The sequence below is a fragment of the Thamnophis elegans genome, chromosome 1, assembly GCF_009769535.1.
Source record: "Thamnophis elegans isolate rThaEle1 chromosome 1, rThaEle1.pri, whole genome shotgun sequence".
NCBI lineage: Eukaryota > Metazoa > Chordata > Lepidosauria > Squamata > Colubridae > Thamnophis > Thamnophis elegans.
This window is the reverse complement of record NC_045541.1, coordinates 185133093-185159300: the sequence shown is the minus strand read 5'-3', so window position 1 is coordinate 185159300 and position 26208 is coordinate 185133093. Positions and strand designations below refer to the sequence as shown.

General features: G+C 41.6%; 1 protein-coding gene across 1 annotated transcript; it reads right to left on the bottom strand.

The window, feature by feature from the left end:
- Positions 1 to 458: 458 nt before the first annotated feature.
- Positions 459 to 24302, bottom strand: LOC116507158 (vomeronasal type-2 receptor 26-like). The gene is made up of 7 exons (XM_032215113.1): positions 24245 to 24302; positions 23295 to 23465; positions 22905 to 23123; positions 15168 to 15255; positions 11319 to 11610; positions 2402 to 2492; positions 459 to 1363 (listed from the first exon to the last, which is right to left on the bottom strand). The coding sequence occupies exons 1-7, from the start codon at positions 24300 to 24302 to the stop codon at positions 459 to 461; spliced, it is 1824 nt and encodes a 607-aa protein (XP_032071004.1).
- Between the last annotated feature and the right edge of the window lie 1906 nt (positions 24303 to 26208).

Genomic DNA, 26208 nt, shown 5'->3' with positions numbered 1-26208 from the left:
GAGGGACTCTGGGTGGTGTACTTTATAGCAATATAGCAGTAGACTTATATACCGCTTCATAGGCCTTTCAGGCCTCTCTAAGCGGTTTACAGAGAGTCAGCATATTGCCCCCAACAATCTGGGTCCTCATTTTACCCACCTCGGAAGGATGGAAGGCTGAGTCAACCCTGAGCCGGTGAGATTTGAACCGCTGACCTGCTGATCTAGCAGTAGCCTGCAGTGCTGCATTTAACCACTGCGCCACCTTAAAAACTTATAAGTAATATATCTTTTCTAGCAAGATATACTTCCAAGTTGATCACTTGAGCCTCACTCAACAAGGGTAAATGAAAAATGAAAGATGATTGACTGATATTTTATGGTCAGACAAATCATTTGATTACCAATTATTTAATATTCATTATTTTTAAGAAATGAGATTAAAAAATCAAAACAAAAGTTTCCAATCCCTGCATAAATCAGAGGTTCTTGTGCCTCATTATATTTTCTCTCTGATTCAGATCAGGTCTCAGCAGAATAATATAACATTTGGGGAAAAAGATGCAAGCCAAGAGACCAGCCCCAGAGGCCAAGATGGAGAAGATCTCCACAGCTACCATGGACTTCCCTTTGGTGCTCAGGTAGGTGGGGAGGAAGCTGATCCAAACACTGCAAAAGACCAGCATGCTGAAAGTAATGAATTTGGCTTCATTAAAGCTGTCAGGCAATTTCCTAGCCAGAAAGGCCACTATAAAACTCATAAGGGCAAGGAAACCCAGGTAGGCAAGGACAGCATAAAACATTGAAGTTGAACCTTCATTACATTCCAAGATGGCCTCTCCAACCAAGGAGTGGAAGTCCATGTTGGGAAATGGGGGAGAGGTTACTAACCAGGTGGCACAAAGGACTGCTTGGACCAAGGGACAGGCTAAGACAATGGAGTTGGTCAGTGGTTTTCCTAAGAGTTTCCTTGTCTTGTTCCCAGGCTTGGTGGCCATGAAGGCCAGAACCACCATGACAGTTTTTGCCAAGACAGAGGAAACTGCCAGGGAAAAGAGAATGGCAAAGGCAGTTTGTTGGAAGAGACAGGTGAGCTTCCCAGGTCGACCAATAAAGAGGAAGGAGCAGAGGAAGCAGAGCAGGAGGGAGACCAGGAGCATGTAGCTGAGATCTCGGTTGTTGGCCTTGACAATTGGTGTGTCATGATGTTGAAGGAAAATCACCAGGACTGCAGATGTGATCACAGAGAGGAAAAGAGTGAGAGAAACTAAAGTGCATCCCAAGGTATGTTGATAGGCAAGGAAGTGGATCTTCTTCGCAATGCAGTGGTCCTTGTCTATATTTGGATATTTGTCTTCTGGACAATCGTCACAGTGGTCTGCATCTGAAATCAAGAATCAAGCAGTTCAGGAGCATCTAACATGATATCTATCTATCTATCTATCTATCTATCTATCTATCTATCTATCTATCTATCTATCTATCTATTTATCTATTTGTCAAACATGTACAAGATAGCAGGTATACATATGAACATGGATATGAATGAAGGAATTGAATACAAATAAATGGGGACCATAGGACAGGGATGGTAGGCACGCCGGTGAGCTTATGTGCGCTCCCTTTATGGACCTCTTAGGAATGGGGTGAAGTCCACGGTAGAAGTTGGAAGCATTTGAGGCTGTAACAACAGAGTTTCGTAGAGCATTCCCGACATTGACCACTCTGTTGCTGAAGTCATATTTTCTGCAATCAAGTTTTGAGTGGTTTACCTTGAGGTTGTATCAATTATTTGTCCGTGTATTATTGAGGTTGAAGCTGAAGAAATAATTGACAGGTAGGATGTTGTAGCAGACAATTTTGTGTATTATGCTTAGATCAGACTGCAGGCGGCGCATTTCCAGATTGTCCAAAATTATCCTCATTCAGGGGAGAGAAGATTGTCCCCTTGCTACTGTGGCCAACCAAAAATGTAGTGATGGAACAATTCACGGTGCTGTTTATGGTGCATCAAAAAAGGAAAATCATCCTTCATTCATGACCTTTGACCTAGGGATAGATTCTTACTGATTCCTGGAAGAGTGATAGTGCTAAAAGGACAAGCACACCCAAAGTAAAAGAAAATTAAAGCTTGGACCACACTCCTTAAGGAAAAGATAAGTGGTTGAATTTCTCAGTGGGATATGGCAGTAGGAGTGGAAAGTCCAATATGGAACCTGTCAATTGTGCCCTGAAACTAACTTGCTTTGAATAGCGGAGTAGCAGGAAAATTGGTCCATGGGAGGCAGAACAGTTTATGTCCATGAATTAAAAATTCTGCTGAGATCTATGTCAGTCCTACCAAAATGACAATATATTGATATTTTGATCTACAGCAAGACTTCCTTGAACCTGGAAGGCGTACATTGAAAGTGTGCTCTACCTGTCTGATTTGAGATGGTTCCTTCTGGACAAGGGGCACATTGGTAGCAGCAAACAGGCTCTCCCTTTGGAACTCTTCTCCTCTCTCCTGCCTGGCACCTCTTCATGCCACACCTGGCAAAGGGCACCTTCTGAAAGCGGAAAGAGAAATACTGCAGATAGACCAAGCAATGAACGTATCAAGCCTGAAGCTGACCTGTCGGAGGCTATTTTGAGGTTTCAATGTGGCCACACTGAAGCTGAGGGATAGGGAGGGAGGGGGGATAGAGATAGTTGGGGTTTTGTGGCCAAAACAAAATGCTTTCTCCTGGGAACCAAGGACATCCCCACAGGTGGTCGGAGAGAGGAGGAGTGACCAGATGACACCGTGTCTGGACCATGTGACTGATTGTTTGGGGAAGGGAGAAAACTTTTACTTTTAATTAGGTGAAAACCACAGGGATATTTAGAGTTGGTTTTCACCAGCCTCTGCCAATATGTTATATCCAATAAAACTGTTCTTTGAGACCGCATGTGGTGGACTTGTACTGAAGCTAAAAATATTGGACTAAAATCCACATGTGGTTGGAGAAAATGATACATATAATTTAAAACCGGAATTCTTTTCATTGGGAATAATACCAGAAACATAGAATAAGGACTTGAAGTACCTGATCATAAATGTTTTAACAGCTGCTAGAATTGTATTGGCCAAAAATTGGAAAAAAAACGAGAAAGTACCATCACAGGAGGAAACTATTCGGAAAATAATGGAATGTGCCGAAATGAGTAAGCTTACATTTGAAATTAGAGAACGAGAGGACGAGCAATTTTATAAAGTATGGGACTTGTTTTACCAATGGTTAGATTAAAAAAAATCTGGGAATGAAACTGTTTACTTATGTAGTAATAGGTTTTTTTTTCTTGTTATGATATAGAGTACTATTTACATGATATATAAAGGACAATAATGATCTCAATGTATAAGAGAGCGGATGATTTGAACACTTTGGTATAACTGCATGGAGTGGCCATTTTTTATTAGAAAGATCTTTGTATAATAAACGGATCAATGATGATGTAATGAACAATTGATATAGACATGAATTGAAATACTTAACCACTAGATGGATTAATAATTAATAATGGGAAATTATTGTTGGAACTCTGGATGATTGGTGACATTATGGTCAATTGAAAATATGAATGTATATTATAAACTAATGGGAATTCTTTGTTCTAATCTTAGCTTTTCCTCCTTAGAAATAGGTGACACTATAATACTTTAAAGACTTATTGTTATTTGATAGATAATTATGAATCCAAGGAAACAAGGATTGTTACAAATGAAAGAATAGTAATGGTAATTTGAACACATAATGCTCAATGACAGAGAAATATCTAGCTATGTTTAATGTAAACCAGTGATGTTAATCCTAAATTTAAGAACTGATGCACAAAAACTTGTAACCAAACGACATGCTTGATGAGATGGAGGAAAGTTGGTTTTTTTTCCTTCTCTTGTTTTGTATGTGTTGTTTTGTTTTAAAAAAAATCTATTTAAAAAAACCTGTTCTTTGAGGAATCAATGTGTCTCGGAGTTCTGTTCATTACGGGTGCAGTGGTGGGTTCTGGCTGGTCCGATCCGACCGTACCGGTAGTAGCCAGGAGCAGCAGACAGCGGACTCGTTTGGCCCACCAGCTTTGGAGGGATCCAGGCCAGTGGCCCTCACGAAGGCCTCTTGGAAATTCAAACTGGGACCACAGAACGGAAAGGAAAGCTTGAGACAAGGATCTACAGCGTTTGGAAATCAAAGAATCACGAGTATCCAACTAAATGGGAATGGACATTGGAAATCACTGTTGGCTGCACTTTTTTAAAAAAATATTTATTGTTTTATCAAAAAAGTAAAATACAAAACTGAAAAACAAACAAATAAAATGGAAGAAAACAAAAACATACCTCCAACACTCACAACAACAACAACAACAACAAAGGAAAAAATTGTGTATAAAAAAACAGGAAAAAAGTGATCAAATAAATTTAACATTTAATGTGTAGGATCTACCTTGGCTGGGCGCTGAAAAAAAGAAAGAAAGAAAAACCATTCTCCTCCCCTTTTACGAATATCCATATCTCCGTCTCTCTTTTTCCTCTCCCTCTCTCGGTCTCTGTCTGTGTCTGTCTGTCTGTCTGTCTCTCTGTCTCTCTCTGTCTCTGTCTCTGTCTCTCTCGCTCCAGTTTTGGTCTCCACGATGTAGAAAAGATGTGGAGACTCTAGGAAGAGTGCAGAGAAGAGCAACAAAGAGGATTAGGGGACTGGAGACTAAAACCTATGAAGAACGGTTGCAGGAACTGGCAATGTCTAATCTAAGAAAGGGAAGGACTAGTGGAGACCTGACAGCAATCTTCCAATATTTGAATGACTCTCACAGAAAAGAAGAGGGAGTCAAACTATCCTCCAAAGCACCTGAAGGCAGAATAAGAAGCAATGGGTGGAAACTAATCAAGGAGAGAAGCAACTTAGAACTGAGGAGAAATTTCCTGACAGTTAGAACAATTAACCAGCGGAACAACTTGCCTCCAGAAGTTGTGAATGCTCCAACACTGGAAGATTTTTAGAAGAGATTGGATAACCATTTGTCTGAAGTGGTGTAGGTTTTCCTGTCTAAGCAGGGGGGTTGGACTAGAAGACCAAGGTCCCTTCCAAACTCTTATTCTATTCTATTCTATTCTATTCCGTCAAAGCCTATCTGGAATGAGTTAACTATTGGAAGATCTGCATGAACAGATTTGAGATAGATTTCTTTGGAATGAGATAGGGAGCAGGGGTTGGACTGGAAGACCTCCAAGGTCGTTCCAACTCTTTCATTCTGTTATTCTGCTACCCGCAGGACAGAATAAATCTTTTTCTCAATTTACAACATTTCCTTCCAGCTCACCTTTGTGGCCCAGGTGATTGCCTCAGAGTTAAGGGTGAAATCCTTCCCTGGGGGAGCCCTTGCTTCTACTTGGCCAATTTTCATGGAGACAAAAGATCGATTAGGGAGAAGAACCCAGTTGAAGAGATCATAACCGCCAGACTGAAGTACGTTTTCTGAGAAAGAGACTTCCTCACCAGCACTGTTGTTGAACTGGATGTTCCTCAAATAGGGAAGAATCTGAAAGAAAAGAGAGCTTCGGAAATTGGAGTACGTGGCTGAAGCCAGAAATGAGACATCACGGATTCAGTCATAATGTAATGGCCATTATCATGAAATTCAACATAGAGAAAACTCTTACACTTAGGCAAGAAAAACCCAAAATGGACATATAAACCGGGTGAAACCAGGCTTCATAGCAGTAACTGTGAGAGGGATCTTGAAGTCTTAGTTGACAACCAGCTAAGTATGAGCCAAACTGTTGTGCAGCGGCAGCCAAAAAAGCCAACGCAATCCTAAGCTGCATCAACAGAGGGTACAATCAAGATCAAGGGAGGTATTAATACCACTCTATAAAGCCTTAGCAAGACCATACCTAGAATACCGCATCCCATTTTGGTCACCAGAGTATAAAAAAGACTTTTAGAAAGAGTGCAGAGAAGAGCAAGAAAGAGGATTAGGGACTGGAGGCTAAAACATATGAAGAACGGTTGCAGGAACTGGGGATGTCTAGTTTAATGAAAAGAAGGACTAGGGGAGACAGTATAGCATTGTTCCAATACTTGAATGTCTGTCACAAAGGGGAAGGGGTCAAGCTCTTTTCCAAAGCCCCCGAAGGCCAGAAATGGAATAATGGATGGAAACTGACCAAGGAGAGATTTAACCTAGAAATAAGAAGACATTTTCTGACCATGAAAACAATCAACCCATGGAACAGAAGTTGTCTTCAGAAGTCGTGGGAGTTTCATCACTGCAGGCTTTCAAGAGAAGATTGGACTGCCATTTGTCAGAAATGGTATAGGGTCTCCTTGGGAATGGGGTTAGACTAGATGACCTACAACGTCCCTTCCAACTCTGTTATTCTGTTAAATCTTTAGGACACGTGCATGTCTAAAACGATAGAGGAGTTTTCTTGGTGCTGATCTGAGCAACAGGGAGGAACATGAAATGTTTGTTGCCTTCCCAAACACTGGAAAAGATTGTATTTATCTTTTTTGGGGGGCATTTGTATCATGGCTTCTTCCATTCCAGATTGTAATGATTAAATAAGTTCTATCACTTTGTACAGTGTACAATTCCACAGACTTTCTCTAGCTGATAGGCCAAGAGAGAAAAATGCAGGAATGAGGTCTGACAAAGTGGGGCCATACAGAAATAAATCCTTATCCAGGTTTTTCTCTTCCTTGATGGAAGAGGGATGTGACATTTAGCTTTTGATGCAGGAACATCTGATGAAGTTCAGACCATGAAGCCAGTGAGACCACAGACAGAATAGACTAGACTAGACTAGACTAGACTAGAATAGAATAGAATACCAGAGTTGGAAGGGATCTTGGAAGTCTTCTAGTCCAACCCGCTGCTTAGGCAGGAAACCCTACACCACTTCAGACAAATGGTTGTCCAGCATCTTCTTAAAGACTTCCAATGTTGGAGCATTCTCAACCTCTGGAGACAAGTTATTCCACTGATTAATTGTTCCAACTGTCAGGAAATTTCTCCTCAGTTCTAAGTTGCTTCTCTCCTTGATTAGTTTCCACCCATTGCTTCTTGTTCTACCCTCAGGTGCTTTGGAGAATAGCTTGACTCCCTCTTCTTTGGGGCAGCCCCTGAGATATTGGAACACTGCTGATCACGTGATTTGATTCTATCCCACTTGGTGAAATTTCAAGACATTAAATGAAGACTTTTCCTGTATGGATCTTACACTGGTTTGGTTGACTTTATTTTGTGTTACTTCTACCCCTTTCTTTCTTTCTTTCTTTCTTTCTTTCTTTCTTTCTTTCTTTCTTTCTTTCTTTCTTTCTTTCTTTCTTTCTATCTATCTATCTATCTATCTATCTATCTATCATCTATCTATCTATCTATCTATCTATCTTCTATCTATCTATCTATCTATCTATCTATCTATCAATCATCTATCTACCTACCTACCCACCTACCTACCTACCCACCTACCTATCTACCTACTTACCTACCAACCTACATCTATCTATCTATCTATCTATCTATCTATCTATCTATCATCTATCTATCTATCTATCTATCTATCTATCTATCTATCTATCTATCTATCTTCTATCTATCTATCTATCTATCTATCTATCTATCTATCTATCTTCTATCTATCTATCTATCTATCTATCTATCTATCTATTATCTATTATCTATTATCTATTATCTATTATCTATTATCTATCTATCTATCTATCTATCAATCAATCAATCATCTATCTACCTGCCTACCCACCTACCTACCTACCTACCTATCTACCTACTTACCTACCAACCTACATCTATCTATCTATCTATCTATCTATCTATCTATCTATCTATCTATCTATCTATCTATCTAATTTCTTTTAAAAACAATTGTGGTTTTCTTCTGTTCTGAAATGCTTTACTATAGTAGCACACAGGTATGATAGCATATAGATGTTTAATCAGTAATTCAAGAAAAATCATATGGGAAGCTTTCTCTGAAAGGATCTGTGGACCAGATAAAAACTCACAGAAATTATCTGCCATGACTGGACTTTAGAGATCCTCTTTCCAAGCTTCATCATGGATCTCTGGATCACTCTGGATCTATACATTGTGTGTAAACTGTGTGCCACAGAATAAACGGCATTGTAGATGTTGTAACTGTTCCCTGTCATGGGTATTTCAAAAAGGTAAGATGGCAAATTCTGTAAATTCTCCTTTCCTGTACACCGTTTTATCTCCTTCGAAGGAATCTTGCCTTGTTTGAGGATTTGGCAGCCAAAGACCAATTCCCACCATACTGGGAGAAAGACATCCCTTTGGGGGTTCAAAAGATTTAAAGACAGGAAATAACGGGTGAATTCGGAGACATCCGCAGTGTGGTCCCTAAAATGCAAAGCCCCATGGAACTGCTTCAAGATTAGCAAATGGAGGAGATCTCCCATAAGATTAAGATTCCAATGGGAAGTTAAAACCCAAACTATACGAAAAGGGGTCTTTCTCATTTTTTCATAAATAACCAGAGCTGCCAGTAGAACAACCAAACTATGAGTGTCTCCAGGCAGAATAATTACTTCAGCTTTAAACCAAACTTCTTCCAAATTACGAACCAAAATCAAGAGTGCAGCATCAGTCATGTCAGATGAAAATGTTGCGGTAAAGACCAGGCAGATCTCCTTCTCCTTCAGCATTGGCAGCAGAGTTGAAGTGAAATGTTCTGCATCATCATCTTCAGGGGCCAGAAGCCCAACCCAGTTCCACTGGAAATGCAGGAGCAGCTGGACTAAACCCACACACTGAGAAAATTCATTCTGATTAATTTGGAAGAAGGAAGGATAAACGATTCTCTCTCCCCGAGAGAACTCAAAGCCAACACCGAGCTGGAGGAAAAAAGAGATTCTTCTTTCAAAGACAAAATAAAGTTTTATGGTGACTTTAAGGGTCATCATTGTGAGGTTTTTGTCAGCCTGACTCACTTTGAATGGGAAGCTTAAGTTTCTTCCATTCTTACAAAGAGTCACATATTTTGACTCACTGTGACATGCCAGAACGCAAGGAGAGGAACCATCAACCTAATACAGGGAATAAACTGTGAAGAAAGGGTGTAAACTAAGTCTTTCTCTTAGATAAGAAAAACCCAAAGTGCACATATAGACCGGGGGAAACCAGGCTTCATAGCAGTAACCGTGAGAGGGATCTTGGAGTCTTAGTAGACAACCAATTAAATATGGGCCAGCAGTGTGCGGTGGCAGCCAAAAAAGCCAGCACAGTTCTAGGCTGCATCAGCAGAGGGATAGAATCAAGGTCAAGTGAGGTACTAATGCCATTCCAAAAAGCATTAGTAAGACCACACCTAGAGTATTGCATCCAGTTTTGATCACCACACTATAAAAAAAGATGTTGAGACTCTTGAAAAAGTGCAGAGAAGAGCAACCAGGATGAGGAGGGGACTGGAGACTAAAACATACAATTAACGGTTGCAGGAACTGGGCCTGGCTAGTCTAGGGAAGAGAAGGACCAGGGGAGACAGGAGAGCAGCCTTCCAATATTTGAGGGAGGGGCTGCCACAGAGAGGAGGAGGGGGTCAAGCTATTTTCCAAAGCACCTGAAAGCCGGACAAGGAACAATGGATGGAAACTGAAGAAGGAGAGAGATTCAACCTGGGAAGAAGGTGGATACACCTTTATGATGAATAAATTAATTAAGAGGTTGTTTTTTGGCGAATGTAGCATTTTAGTATTATCCCATTCTCTTTGGGTTAAAGAAAGCAACTCTTTCAACATGCAATATAGCACAGATTATCTAAGTCTCAAACTCTTGGTATCCACTCCAAAGCACCATTGGTTTATCTTTGGTAGGTCTATGGCAATTCGCTGTGGCCAACTCACTATAGCAATAGCAGTTAGACTTATATACTGCTCCATAGGGCTTTCAGCCCTCTCTAAGCGGTTTACAGAGTCAGCATATTGCCCCCAACAACAATCCGGGTCCTCATTTTACCCACCTCGGAAGGATGGAAGGCTGAATCAACCCTGAGCCGGTGAGATTTGAACAGCCGAACTGCAGAACTGCAGTCAGCTGAAGTAGCCTGCAGTGCTGCATTTAACCACTGCGCCACCTCGGCTCATATGGCCAATTCACCACAGGACAATCCCATGTGGGACAAGAGTTACCCTAATATCAAAGAAGTGGTGGAATAGAATAATTAAAGAAAGGATGCCAAAGGAGGGACAGAATGAAATGCCATGTGAATGGCAAAAATTAAAATAATTTTTATTTCTCTTAAATAACAAAATGGAATTGTTTTTTTCTTTTGCAATTTTTTTATTTTTATTTTTTAAACATAAAAAACAACATAACAAAATTTCTCATCCATTATGTCATTTGGTTACAAGTGTTTTTGCATCCATATTCTCAATTACATATACAATTGTTAAATTGTCTCATAGCGAGTTGTCCTATGTTGAGTTGGCCATGGTCCCCCTATAGAATAACAGAATTGGAAGGGACCTTGGAGGTCTTCTAGTCCAACCCCCTGCTTAGGCAGGAAATTCTATGCCATTTCAGATAAGTGGCTATCCAATCGCTTCTTTAAAATTTCCAGTGTTTGAGGTTTCACAACTTCTGGAGGCAACTTCTGTTCCACTGATTAATTGTTCTAACTGTCAGGAAATTTCCCTTTAGTTCTAAGTTGCTTCTCTCCTTGATTAGTTTCCATCCGTTGCTTCTTGTTACCCTCAGGTGCCTTGGAGAATAGTTTGACTCTCTCTTCTGTGTGACAACCCCTGAGATGTTGGAAGACTGCTATCATGTCTCCCCTAGTCCTTCTTTTCAACAGCCTAGACATACCCAGATCCAGCAATGATCCTTTATATGTTTTAGCTTCCAGTCCTCTAATCATCTTTGTTGCTGAAGGAACAGGGCTAAAGTTCAGCCATAGTTCAAATGAGGTTAGATCTGACTGCAATGCAGTATTGCCGAAATGGTGTTCCTAATAAATGACTGGTTTTCTTTTGAAACTTGGCTTGAGGCTCATGAATTAATTAGGGCATCTTTTGGAAACCTGACAGACAGTCAGATCTAGCCTCATTTGAATTATGGCTGGACTTTACCCCTGTTCCTTCCCTTCCCTCAATCTGTGTCATTAATCACATTCTCCAACGAGGTGCATTCCTCACAAGCCTGCTGTAGTAATCCGACTCTATCCGAAGGTATGTGTGGAATGCGCTACCCCCTTTCCTCCCCATGGCAGCTTTTAACAGACATGCCAATCCTTTATGAGTTGACACTTGCTTTATCCAGCAGAGCCCCCTTACCTGTGGGACCTTGAAGATGCTGAAGATGGAGACCATCTGCCTTGAGGTTTTGGGGTTGAGTCCTCCAATGACAGAGAGCAGAGGGTCCTGCCGTTCACAATCATAACCTGGAACTAATTTGTATTTTGCAGAGAGCATGGAGAGGCTGTGTATAGAAATCAACCTTTCCAGCTTCTGATTGTCAAAGATATGGTAGCCAAGAGTGATGTTGGGGAGGAGACCCGGATCTTTGTTGACCTCTCTAACTGCAAACGCTAAGGCCAGGAACTGCTGATAATTCTTGGGTATGAATCTATAGTGAGGAAAAAATATTGAGGAACATTACAGGGAAGCTGGTGAAGGTTTGTCTTGCCTTGTTTCTTTGGTTAATTTGGAGCAAAGAGACATGATTTTCATTGGGTTTGGTTTAATTAAAGCATGTTCCTGGATCGAATTTGGATGGCTTTGTGAGAGAAGATTAAACCCAACCAGTTAGTATCAGAGGCCATTTGACAGACAGAGCTGGAAGGGACCTTGTAGGTCATCTAGTCCACCACCCCCCAAAGCAGGAGACCGTATACCATTCCTGACTAATGGCAGTCCAGTCTCTTCTTGAAAGCCTCCAGGGATGAAGCTCCCACAACTTCCGAAGGCAACTTCTCTTCCATGGGTTGATTGCTCTCCCTGTCAGAAAAATTTCTCCTTATTTCTAGATTGAATTTCTCCTTGATCAGTTTGCATCCAGTATTCCTTGTCTGGCCTTCGGTTGCTTTGGAGAATAGCTTGATCCATCTCCTCTCTGTGGCAGCATCTCAAATATCGGAAGGCTGATATCCTGTCTCCCCTGGTCCTTCTCTTCACTGGACCAGCCATGCCCAGTTCCTGTAACCGTTCTTCATATAATTTTAGCCTCCAGTCCCCGAATCATCCTGGTTGCTCTTCTCTGCACTAAATTCTCTGCACTCTGCATTTAAATACTCTTCTGTCCCCCCTCCCTCCCTCCTTCACTTTGCTGCTCCCCCAATTGCTCCTCTTTCACCGTAATCAATTTGGGTCTCTTTTGAAGCAGTTTTTTTCCCCAGATCTGATAACCATTCCAGATTTATTGAAGCTATTATTCATGAGCAATGCTGATCCCAAATACAGAAGGTTTTTTCAAAAATTATTATTAAATTCCTGCACAACTGGAAACAATTGACCTCCTCTTTGAGTTTTCCACCGTGTCTTTCAAGTCAACTTCTACTCTAGACAGAACAGATTAGCATTTCTTGTCCTCCATGACTCTTTATGTGGTTCATTGTCTTCCTGATGAAAAATTCTGGAAAGATGGAGAATTCTGGCCTATTTTAGGAGCTTGGCTCTTTATTAAGAAAAGCAGAAAAAAAAAATATTGAGTTACTCAACTTACAACCCTTTGTTCAGTGAGCGGTCAAAGTCAGAACAGCACTGAGAAAAGTTACTTATGACCGCTTTTCACACTTACGACCCTTGCAAGTCACATGATCAAAATTCAGATGCTTGGCAACTGACTCATACTTATGACGATTGCAGTGGGACCTTCTGACAAGCAAAGTCTATGGGGAAGCAAAATTCACTTGACAAGCGTGTTGTCAACTTAAAAACTGCAGCGACTCACTTAATGACTGGTGCAAGAAAGGTCGTAAAACGAGGAAAAGCTAATCAAACAAACATCTCACTTAGCAACAGAAAGTTTGAGCTCAATTGCGGTCATAAATCAAGGAGTACCATAATTTTTTTTTTTGCTTTATCAATGATATCTAAGTTATCTAAGATGTGTAAAGGTATGTCAAATGAATGCTGGAAGTGTAAAAGTAAAGAAGGGACTTTTTATTATCTATGGTGGATATGTGATAAAGTTAAAAAAGTTTTTTTGAGTATGATTCATATTTTAATACCGTTTTTTTAAAAGATGGGGATAAAGATATGAACAGAACTTTTTCTTTTGGATCTAATGGAAAAAGAACTAGAGAAAAAATCTGGAACTTTGACACTGTATATGTTGACAGCAGCAAAGCTACTTTTGGCCCAAAAATGGAAGGACACTGATTCCTAACACGGGCGAATGGTTGCAGAAGCTGATGAGGTTGGTTGAAATGGCAAAATGGACTATTTTGATTAAAGAAAAGAATAAAAGCGCTCTAATTTCCACATGGAAACCACTTCTGAACTTTTTGCTTGAAGTGAAAAAGAATGAGAATTTGAACGTGGGTTTTGCTGATTAGATTGATAGATGCTTATAGAAAAGGCTTGTTCATATTATTAAAAAAAAAGGTGTGATTTGATGTTAACATTTTATTCTACTGCAAAAGAGAGACTCGGAAGGCAATCTTTCTTTTTCTTTTTCTCTTATTCTCCCTCGCTTCTCTTCCCCTTCTTTCCTTCCCACCGTTTTCCTATTTACTTTCATATTTTGTATCATATTTTTTTCAGTGAGTTAGTTTAATTTATTGTCGTTGCACCTCGTAGAATGAAATTAAATGCCCTCTTCAGTGCACACCATGCATAAAAACAAAATAAAAGAAAAAAAACCCCATTCTTCACATTCTAGACAATTGAATTGAAAACCCCTGATACCGCGTTAATATTGCACTGTACGGTGGGATTCAATATAGTTACTGCTCTGGGATAGAAGCTGTTTTTCAGCCTATTTGTCCTTTTATCTTATAACACCATAAAAATATTAAATGAGAAAAATCAACTTAAATCACCCAGTACTTTAGGATGTTGCAAAGATCGCTAGAACAAATATATAACAGCAAAGCAAATAATTACACTTTTACCATGCAAATGAAACCTACAGAGCTGTCAGAGTAGACGTCAATGGGGTTTTTGCAAACTCTGGGACATTGGAAAGCGAAGCGCCTCTCAGGTGCAAATTCCCAGCAATCATGAGTTCCCCAGGCCTGTAATAGTAAAGGTGAGTTTCTATATGTCCCTTCAACCCACATCCAGTTTGCATCCTCTTAGCAATAATGGGAGGCAGGAGCCACAAAATCAGGATAGGAAGCCCAGCCATTCTTGTCACCTTCACCCCTAGATAAAGAAAAAAACCCCCCCAAGATTTGTAGATAATCTGAATTGCAGGTAGCCCTTGAATTCTCAACAGAGCTGCAGCACCGCAGAGAAAGACTGTGCCACATGGATGGTCCCAGGGCAAATGTATATCGAACATGCTTCCTCTTCTACGTATTTGGGGCTGTGGCCAAAGTAAGGCCAGCTGAGTCTCACCAAACCCAGGAATTGTCCTCTCCCCCCAGCCCCCAGGAGACCTCTGAGCATATATTTTAAAATCAGGTTTTATCTTGCAAGTTTTAGATGGGTGGAAATCCACAGAGGGTTGAATTACTGCTCTTCTGATAATTGCAAACAGAGGCAATTGTTCTACCCATGTAACAATAGAGGCTGTTTGCACAGCAAATAAGGGAAAACACAGGGACGTGCAGTCAGGGGAGGCAGGGGAGGCAGAGCCTCACCACTGTCATCATGAAAAGAAAAAAAATGTAAAAGGAAAAAGGCAAGAGCTGAGGTCAGACTGAGCTAGTTGCTGCCAGAGTCACAGTGGATGACTCTGCTTAGTGCTTAACTGTTTAAAAAAGCCTCTGAAAAACCACGGGAGGAGGCGGGAGAACGAGGTGCCTCATCTAGTCTGACTTTATGATCACTTGAGCAGAGTTAAGCAAGGGTTAAAAGCCGAAAAATTCCTTATGTAGATGAGGCACGTGGTTCTCCTGCCTCCTATAGAGGGCATTATTTAGAGGCTTTTTTCAACAGTTAAGCAGAGTCATCCACACGGTGACTCTGTCAGCAACTAGCTCAGCCTGACCTCAGCTCTTGCCTTTTTCCTTTTACATTTTTCCGAAAACATGCTTGTGTCTCTTGCAGATGGATTTGTGAGACAAAGTGTAGTTGTGTATTTGACCCACACCAAACTGAGCACCTGCGTACAAGATGGAGTTTGTTCAGAAATATGCATGTTCATGGGTTGTGGGTGGAGGGGTGAATAACTTTTTCTTATCTTTATCCAATATTTCTTTGCTTCTGGGCATGTCCACCACATATGGCACTATGTTCCCTGCTTCTGTTCACATTTCCAAGATTCTGCTAATATATTTGGAAATGTTTTTGCTAATCTTGCTGGGGTAAATGCCAATGAGAAAACATTTTATATGGGAGTTGGGAGGAAGTTCTTCAGCCGGACAGACATGAGGGTGGGGACTCTTAAGATGGTTTGACAAACCATCTCCGAGATCCTTTTTGGATCAGAACCCTCCTGGAGGGGGGGCAAAGAAGGGCAGCACCTCATCAGACCCAGAGGGAGGCAACAGGTCCCTTGCAGGTCGGAGTTTTGCCCTATGAATCAGAGTCAGGGCAACAGTCTGAAATATGGCTGACAAGATGCTGGCTTTTTGTCAAAGCAAATTGAAACAGGAGAGTGTTGAAGAGATGAAAGACTGGTAAGAAAATTTATCTAACCCACAGACATAAATCAAACCTGGAAAAGTCAAAGAAATCTTGAGAACATAAATAATATTGATGGTCTGATCGGGATTTTTTCAAAAAGAAAGAAAGAAAAGGAAAATGGAGTGTTGAAACACCCCCCCCCCAAAAGCTATTTATTTGAAACAATTTCGGACAGAAAGGGAGAAAGCAGAGAAATGGCAAACCCACTCAAATATAAATTCTAAACTTGGTTTTGGATTTGAAATAGAAACAAAACATTCCGAAGGATTTACTCTGTTTGAATTTCTTCCAACTAATATATCTTAACTAAAAAAAAAAAGCACTTCTTCTTACTGATAACTGATAACCTAACCTTGACTGTGCGGGAAGTTTTAATTAATCAACTGCCATAAATCAGAATTTGGAAAAGTAGGAAGCAAAGAGAAATATCCGAATCTGGCTGTTTGCAATTTTGTCTTAAGTGATATATAGTGAGCAGCTACAATCGACCAGACCCGGAAGGTGGCAAGGGAAAAAATAATAACAGAATAATAACAGAATCAAGAACTGGGAAATATGAACGGTTTTTTTTTTTCCTTTCTTTTTCTCGGCAAAAGATTAAGATGGTCCCAGCTTCTCTTCCGGTTTGAATTAAATTTAAGGTGGACCAGAATCTCGAAATAAGACTTGTATAACTAACTGCAATTTTGGAACTGGACATTAAGGAAGAACAAAAGACCAAGATGGCTCCCATCGTTCTTCCCCACAGCAACTGAAGTAGATAAATTTAAGGTGGAACAGAACTCTGAAATAAGAACTGTATAAGTAACTGTAACTGGACATCATGGAAAAGTGGGAATTTGAAGAACTATGTGAAATTATAAAAAATATGCATAAATCATTAATATCAAGTTTAAATATCAAGCCTAAATAGAATTCTGAATTCAGAGAAAGAGATATCTAAAGAAGAATTCAAAGAAGAAAGGGGGTAAGACAATGAAGGAGTAGAAATGGAGGGAAATAAAAAGCAGACAAAAAACTCCATTCATCCTGGCAGTGGTGTAAAAAGGGGAGGTGTCCCAACAAAAGGGAATAAAAAACAGACAAAAGTGATTTTGGAGGTTGTTAGTGGCATAAGGAAAATTGAAGTAGGAGATTATGCCCCAACAAAGAGAAATATAAAATATCCTTTTGATGGTGACCTGGGGAAAATTGAAGAGAGTGGATGTGTCAAAATAAAGAAAAGGGAGAAGACAGGAACAGAGAAATGGGACAAAAGACAAAAGCCTTCCCTCGCGAAAGCTAGGCCGCCACTGTTGCCTCTGCCGCCACCTACCTGTTTCGGCTGTGTGGCGTATGCCAGCAGCTTCATGAAAGCTGCGAAAGCTAGGCCGCCGCTGCCGCCCACCCACTTTTGGCCACATGTTATACGCCAACCTGCGGCTTTCACTAGGGAAGGACTGAAGGCGTTCCCACGCGAAAGCTAGGCTGCCACCACCACCTCCGCTGCCGCCCACCCGCTTTCGGCCACATGGTGTACGCCAGCCCATTCTCTTCTGGGGATGAATGCATCTTACTTCAGATGCATTCAGCAGAAAGGAGTCACACTGGAAAGAATAAATAAATAAATAAGCAAAGAAGTAAATAAATACATAAACCTGCTATCAGCAACAATAATGCAACCACTTAGATCCTACTTCTTCCAGGTGATAATATTGAGGCCCGGTGTCAGGGGCCCAACAGATGCCCTAATTAACTCATGAGCCTCGAGCCAAGTTACAAAAGAAATCCAGTTATTTATTAGGAACAACATGTCACCACGTTCCCAATTGAAGTCAGATCTGCCCCACGTAATTTAGGGCCCAACTATGACCCTCTTTCCCCCTTCCTCCAAGGGTGTGTCATAAATCACATTCTCCAACGGACCACTTTCACGGGCTGTAGAAAACACGCCTCTCTGGCTGTCTCTGGTAACCTGGGAATCAAGCCTTGAGAAAGGTATGTGTGGAATGTGCTTTTGGTCATGGCTGCCAAGCTGCTCTGTCAATTCTCCCCCCGCTCCTGCCTATGACAACTCGAGAGCAGACCAGGAATGCTCTACGAGTCGACACCCAGAGCCTTACATAGAAAGAAAGCTTGCTGTTAAAGATATGTTCATTATTTCAAGAAGGACATTTTCCAATTTTATTCCTTTTTATTAGATATTGTACTATTTTCGTGTTTTGAAAAGTTGGTTCCCTACTAGCATTTCTGTCTTATATATTTGTTTTCCATAGCCTTCCAACACTGTAGGAATTTTCTGCTTCTATTCCTCTTTTTAATGGTAGATTTTAAATTCCCAATTTCCTACCCAATTCTGCTGTGTGGCCTCATCCATGTGGTGGGAATTATTGGTCAGGAAGATAATATCACTATGTACACCTTATTTTAACAATCCCTTGTGATATGTCATATCTGAGAGCTTCTAGTTAAACATGATGTTTTATGATAATTATGTCCCTTTAGAGGACAAAGAAATGCACTGACATTTATACATTTCAGAAGGAGAAAATGGTGTAAGAAAGGAAGGGGAAATGATGCTTGCAAACATATTCAAAAGTAATATTATAATGGATCTTGGGTTATTCCCTGCCCTTCTCTTATTTACAGAGAACAGTGGACTTAATTAGAACAAACATTGGCATCTAGGGATTCAGAGGCTGCTGGAGGAACGTTCTGAGAAAAACTACAATGGGCCTCTGGGAGACGCAAGAACACATTTTTTTTTATTTCTCAATTTGTATATTATCTACTCCTATTAAACTAAAAACTAATTTTCACGACCATTTTTTGTTTCATTTAACCTCTCAGAGGTCAAATTCCCCATAGCCTTTTTAAATAATGCAAGTCAACGACTCCATTAGTTTTACAAGATTGCTTTTCTTGGCTCTCATCAGTTAGCCATACCCTTGCTGGGATTCGAGCTTGGGCTGCTAACATATTAGGCAATTGTATTAACCTCTAAGCCACAGGTTCTCCTCCCTTTATCAGCTCAACCAGGGGAGAGATTAAATGTTTTTTTCTTCTTCTGTCAAAGCACCTGGTCTACCCATTAATCTCTCCCCCCGGTTCAACTGATAAAGGTAGGAGAACTTAGAGGTTAATACAACTGCCTAATATGTTAGCAGCCCAAGTTCAAATCCCAGCAAGGGTATGGCTAGCTGATGAGAGCTAAGCAGCTTGAAATAGATCTATACTAGTCTTCCTTCATTTCTTTATCAGCAAAAATGTAACACAAAGTAGTTTGTTGTGAAAGAGACTGCCTGGAAGGCATAAGAATTATGGTGCACCAATTATGGAAATAGTAAGCCCATAAATATCTCTGATATTTTGCAGTTTCCAACACTGAGAGTTTTAAAGAAGAGATTGGACAACCACTTGTACCGTGTGTCAGGGTTCCAAGTAATGCACCCGTAGAAAGTGGAAGTCCAAGGCAGGCAAATTCCTCAGAGAACAGTTTTATTGGATACATCATATTGGCATGAATGGTGAAAGCTGACTCTAAAAGTTCCCAGGGCTTTCACCTATTTAAAAGTACAGGTTTCCTCTTTCCCCCAAGTCACCGGTCACGTTGTCCAATCCAGGTGCTGCCTGGTCACTTGGTTACTTGGCTCCTCTTCTGGCCAGCCACCTGTGAGAACGTCCTTGGTTCCCACAGGAAAGCTACAAAAGCCCATCTAACTATTCCCCCCCTCCATTGTGTGGCAACTCTGAAGCCCCAAAGATGGCTTCTGCCATGCTCACTAGAGCCGAGGTGGTGCAGTGGTTAGAGTGCAATAGCAATAGCAGTTAGACTTATATACCGCTTCATAGGGCTTTCAGCCCTCTCTAGGTAGTTTACAGAGTCAGCATATTGCCCACACAGTCTGGGTCCTCATTTCACCCACCTCGGAAGGATGGAAGGCTGAGTCAACCTTGAGCCGGTGAGATTTGAACTGCTGAACTGCAGATAGCAGTCAGCTGAAGTGGCCTGCAATACTGCACCCTAACCACTGCACCACCTCGGCTCCTAGTTACGCAGGCTACTTCAGCTGACTCCTAGCTGCAGTTTGGCAGTTCAAATCTCACTGGCTCAATGTTGACTCAGCCTTCCATCCTTCCGAGACGGGTAAAATGAGGGCTCAGATTGTTGGGGGCAAGAGGTGGACTCTGTAAACTGCTTAGAGAGGGTTGTGAAAGCACTATGAAGTGGGATATAAGTCTAAATGCTATTGCTATTCACATCAGGGTTGACACAGGTTCCTGCCTGAGGAAGGGCCTGGACCTTGAAGGTTCCTTCTCATTCTTTTTTTCTATTTTTCTGTTACTCCAACATGGTCATCATAGCTACTATTAACTGGGGAGCCCTCAGTGAGGTACTGACTTCAGTCCACTTGCTTGGACTTGTGATAAATGCAGTTTTGGATAACTGGAAGTGCGTGAAATATACTTAAATTCCCCATGGCTCAACAGCTTCCTGAGGCATGTGCTGGAAAGTATGAAAAGGCATAGTTTCCACACAATAAATACTGTCTCTACCACAGGAGAGTTTGAACATAGCCAAGCTTGATGTGGTGGATTATTGGCTGAAGGAGAAGGGGCACCTCTAGGGGAATAAATAGACATTGCAATGTGGAGTCAGTTTGAAGGAGAAAGATCTTCATTCAGACCCTTAGTTCTAAATCTGCTTTTTCCCAAAGGAAGGCAGACAGTTGGGCCAGTTTCTTCTAATATCGATGATCAGCCATAAAGTATGTACTTGAGTGTCAAAGGTGCTTTTTCAAGGGGCAACTGGACTTTTCTTTGAAGACATTTCACTTCTCATCCAAGAAGCTTCTTCAGCTATGGCTCCAGGAGATATGGCCGTCTTCTTCTAATTTTTTAAAAAATTTGGGGCAGACTCCTAGAATTGGGAATATTCAATATCAATGAGGGAGATGGAGGTGGGGTGGTGATGCCTCTTTCCCAAGACCTGAAAGGCTAACACAGTGAACCTTTTCAGCACCACAAAGGGAATATGTGCATATACACACTCATCAGGGTCACAACCCAGAAGAGGAGTGGCCCAGAGGGCATGCGCACACCAGGAAATGAACTTCCAATTTCTGGCACACACTGGCCAGCTGTTCTTATGGTTTCTGGCACGCATGCATGCGTACTAATCAGCTGCACTGCCGCACACACGAAGGTCAGCTGATCACCATGCATGTATGCACACCAGAAACCCAAAAGAGGAAAGGGCGACGCTGCATGTTCTAGGCAACATGGCTCCACATGCCACTTTGGGCAACCCCACTACCGTTTTCTCAGAGCACTAAATGTGGCAGCCCTGAAGCTCCAGAGAAAAAGCTTCATAGTGCTTTACAGCCCTCTCTAAGCGATTTACAGAGTCAGCCTCTTGCCCCCAACAATCTGGGTCCTCATTCCACTGACCTCAGAAGGTTGGAAGACTGAGTCAACCTTGAGCCAGGTTAGATTTGATCTGCCAAACTACTGGTGATCAGGAGAAGTAGCCTGCAGTACTGCACTCTAATCACTGTACCACCACGGCTCTATGTGTGGTTGTGTGCTGGCCACGCCCACCCCTGGTTTAGCGAAGGGGTGGGAGTCATGATATGTCATGTGATGATGCCATGAGATTGACACCCCTGGTGTAGAGTTCAAATTAGCCGAACAGCTGTACAGATCTAACTGTCTACTTTTAAGCTCTATTGGAAAAAATAGTTTCTTTTTTTTAAACATATTTTTTATTTCCATTTTCATAACATACAACCACATGTATACTATACATAGCCAGTATCATATAGTATTAAATAATGATTACATCAGTTCCTCTTGTCATCAACGCCCAAAAAAATTAAAACCCATTATTAGCTCTTCTGCTCTCCATACACCTCTTTCTTCTACCTCTCTCCTACTTCCTATCTTCCCTCCATCATCTTTCCTACTCTACTTCCCCTTCCTTTCTCCTTCTCCTCTCTCTACATTCCACTCCTCCTTATCCTCATCCTCCTCATCTTCCACCCTTACCCTCTCTCCTATCCCTCTCTTCCCATCTTTCTTCTCCCTTCTATTTCCCACTCTTCCTCTCATTGGTGTATTTCCGCTTCCATATCAATATACTTAACATATCCTAGGATATGTTAGGAAAAAACAGTTTCTGACTTCAGCTCCTGCAATTGAAATAAATCAGTCAATAAGTAAATCAGTCATTCCATTTATTCTTATCCATTCTTACTAATTTGCTTCTATTGATCCCTCTGTCCATTCTTCCTTCTTCATAATATTTGAAGGATAAAAATATTAACAATACCAATGATAAGAAAATATCCATTGACATCTATTTCACATGATCTTATTTATTAATAAATTATGTTTCTGTAGTTGGTTAGAATAAAACAATGTGGCTCATTTAATACTGTAATACACAATTAAATGAAAAAGTTAGTAGGGAACTCAGCAAAGCCTGAGGGATCTATGCAAACAATCATGTTTAAAAACACTGACAATGAAGCCAACCTGACCAATTTTGAATAACTCTTTTGGCTAAAATAAATGAAGTGAGAAACAGTCATGCTGGAAACTAATATCCACTTCTTTAATATTACTTTTTCCTAAGCTGATCACTGGACCTCTCTGCTGACAATTGGTATTTAAGTAAAATGAAAGGGTGGGTGATCGTTTTCGATTAACAGATATATTGTTATCAGGAATAACATTAAATATAACAATATTCCAAAGAAAAAATAAAGTTCTCTGTCCCCACACAAATGAGAGATATAAATCAGAGTTTCTTGTGTCTCATTATATTCTCTCAGCAATTCAGATGGGGCCTCAGTAGGATAATGAAGCATTTGGGGAAGAAGATGCATGCCAAGAGACCAGCCCCAGAGGCCAAGATGGAGAAGATCTCCACGGCCACCATGGACTTCCTGTTGGTGCTCAGGTAGGTGGGGAGGAAGCTGATCCAAACACTGCAAAAGACCAGCATGCTGAAAGTTATGAACATGGCTTTGTTAAAGCTGTCAGGCAATTTCCTAGCCAAAAAGGCCACTGTGAAACTGATAAGGGCCAAAAAACCCAGGTAGGCAAGGGAAGCGTAAAACATGAAAGCTGCGCCTTCATTACATTCCAAGATGGCTTCTCCTACTAAGGAGTGGAAGTCCAAGTTGGGAAATGGGGAAAAGGTTATCAGCCAGGTGGCACCAAGAACTGCTTGGACCATGAGACAGGCTAAGACAATCGAGTTGGTCAGTGGTTTTCCTAAGAGTTTATTTTTCCTTTTCACTGGCTTGGTGCCCATGAAGGCCAGAACCACCATGACAGTTTTTTCCAAGATAGAAGACACTGCAAGGGAAAAGAGAATGGCAAAGGTAGTTTATCGGAAGAGACAGGTGAGGTTTCTGGGTTGACCAATGAAGAGGAAGGAGCAGTGGAAGCAGAGCAGGAGGGAGACCAGGAGGATGTAGGTGAGATCTCAGTTGTTGGCCTTGACGATTGGAGTGTCATTATGTTTACGGAAAATTGCCAGAACTGCCAATGTGATCATAAAGAGAAAAAGAGCCGGAGAAGTTAAAGTGTATCCCAGGGTCTCTTGATAGGAGAGGAAGTGGAGCCTCTTGGCAATGCAGTGGTCCGTCTCCTTGATGGGATACTGATCTTCTGGGCAGGGGTCACAGCGAGCTGCCTCTGAAATGAAGAAATCAAATATTTGAGCATTATTTCACCCTCTTTATTCCTCCCTCCCTCTACTATGGCATGACTGCCCCCTTTCTGCTATGGCAGATACACAAAGGAACTGATGGAATGACCCACTGGGCATTTCATGGTGGATGAAACAAGGCAATTCTTTCTATATTATTGATGATGCTTCGGTTAGGTTAGAGAGAGACTAGGAAGTGTTCATATGGATAGGGCACTTCCATGATTATTATAGCATTCAGTGTGAGAGAGATTGCAATTTCTTTCCCAATTTTTACTGCAATCAGAAAAAGACTGAAGGATCCGTCAGCGAGAAGTCATACCCTTCCATGTATTCATGCATTATTTTTGTGTTTGTACAGAGAAGATCTAAATGCAAAAGAGAAAATGAAAATGTCTACTGTGTTTCGTGATAAGGGAAGGTCTCATTTGCTAATCCAAAGTGATATACAGAGAAATTGATTGCAGTGGGGAGAGAGGTAAGAATGATCTAGAACAGGGGTTTGAAACTCACATCATGACGGCGGCATCATATGATGTGTCAGGACTTTTCCCCCCTTTGCTAACCTTGGTGTGGGCGTGGCCAGCATGTGACGCATCCAGCCCATAGGCTGGTACTTTGACAGCACTGATCTAGAAGTACCGTAGCACTCTTCACCCAAGTTCTCTGATTTGTAGTTCAAATCTGTTGATTCTGATTTTTGTTGTTTTTATAGGAGAGGGTTAATAGCAACAGCAATAGCACTTAGACTTATATACCGTTTTACCTTGTTTTACAGACCATTCTAAGTGATTTAGAGAGTCAGAGCTGGCTGGTGCACGCATGTCTGTTTTTGGCCATTTTTGGATGATTTTCTGGGCCATTTCCAGTCCATTTTGGTCCCCAAAACGGCCTGGTAAACAGTCCAAAAACAGGCTGAAAATGACCTGAAAAATGTTATGAAAACCACCCAAAAATGATGTGGAAATAAACTGGAGAATGGCTGTTTTTGTCCATTTTTGGGCCATTTCAAGGCTGTTTTCTAGTGTTCTGGCACTCATGAAGAACAACTGGCCAGAATGCCCATGCCTGTTTTTTTGCTGGATTTTTGGCTGTTTTCAGGCCATTTTCAGGGCCATTTTCAGTTCACTTCCTTCCTTTGTTCCAACCAACCATCTTCCTTCTTCAGAATATTTGAAAAGGATAAAAAATATTTCAAAGAGTAGGAGCCGGAAAATATCCATTAGGATAAATTTCACATGATTGTGTTTATTAACAAAGCATATTCTCTACGAAGTATATAGACAGCAAAATATGGTAGCTCATTTAAACTGCAGAATAGACATTCAAGATCAAAGCATTTTTCCAAGTTATTCATGGGGCCTCACTGGGGTGAACTGAGATTAATGAAAAATGAAAGTGTGGGTGATTAGTGGATGCGCATGTGCGAGGTGGGGATGGCCGCTGGCTTCTCTTGCTCCATCCAGAAAAAATGCCGGGATAAACCAGCGGTTTGGCTCGGAGCCTTAGAAAAAGGGGTCCTCGCAGCTGAGCCAGATCCAGGGGAGCCAAATAGACGATTTTCTGGAGGGTTGGCGCTCCCGAGCATCCCCTGGCCCACGCGGAAGCCGGAGTGCTCTTCACGACACTTAGCAAGGCTTCAGCGTTCTAGGCTTCCGGCATTTTAACCACCCACAGACAGCCTCGAATCGACTTTTTGTGGCGTTTAGTGGTCTTGGCTTGGTTTAGGCCCTACTTCCTCGCTGACTGGGAGGAGCCCTGGTGTCTGCCTGTCCTTTGGAGACCTGTTGTCATCGAAGGAAGTGGGTGACTCGAACGACGCTGGATGAGACAAGGCAGCTGGTTATTCCTCGGCTGCCGTAGTCTCTTTAGCTGCCCCCCCTCCTCTACTCCGGTCGGAACACATTACTGGCCGCTCCTGGCGTTTTTTGACATCTGTGCCCCTGTTTCTTTCTGGATTTTTTTTGGACTCTATTTGGCTGGCTTTATTGAGGGGTAGTCGGTTGATATGGGGCGTTATAAGATCTGGCAGTTGGCCTTGCGGCCGTTGCCACAGCCCCTTAGCCTAGGCCTTCTCTTCGGTGCGGCCTTTCCTCTCCTCCCTGACCCTCAAATTGCTCATGGCTTACGGCTGCTGGACATTGGACATTGGACTTGTGAGCCGGTCCTGGCTGGTATGATCATTGCCGCCCGCCATTATCAAGGGGTTCCATCTCAGCCCCTTTGGAACTTTTTGGACCCCTCTATCCCAGTTCCATCAATACTATCTATCGCGTAAGGAAGAGAGAAGATGAAATCTTGCTTCCCCGTTTATACCTTCGTGAACCCCACCGGACTGGACTTTTTGCGAACTTTATTTGAACTTGCACATTCCTTAACAGCTGCACAATCTTCTTCCTTTTCTCTTGTATGGGATATGTATGTGGTATGTATGTGATGTATGTTTGATGTTTGATGCTTGTACCACTTTTATCATTTTATTGTCATTGTATTTTGTAATTTTTAACTGACTTTGTGGGGACTGGATGAGTGAGTGACTGTGTATGCATGAGGGGACTGGGAGAACAGCCGGGTGCCTCCTCCACTGAGTGCCATTGCAGAAGTGGTAGGGGGCCCAGGCCTATCTCCAGTCCTAGAATGACTGAGATTAATGGCCTGCTGGAGAGAGCGGACGCTACGGGGGGGGGGGAATGGGGTCTATGGGTGCGGGAGTGGGCCGGAACATTACGG

What these genes read in the sequence shown, in the direction of transcription:
- LOC116507158 (XM_032215113.1), bottom strand. Translation starts at nt 24,302, where the DNA reads ATGCGTGCACCAGCCAGCTCTGACTCTCTAAATCACTTAGAATGGTCT. An exon ending in GGCAGTTCTGGCAATTTTCC is followed by an intron (nt 23,124 to 23,294) that starts GTAAACATAATG and finishes TTTCCCTTGCAG; the next exon opens with TGTCTTCTATCTTGGAAAAA. An exon ending in AAGCATGTTTTCGGAAAAAT is followed by an intron (nt 11,611 to 15,167) that starts GTAAAAGGAAAA and finishes TCCTCACTATAG; the next exon opens with ATTCATACCCAAGAATTATC.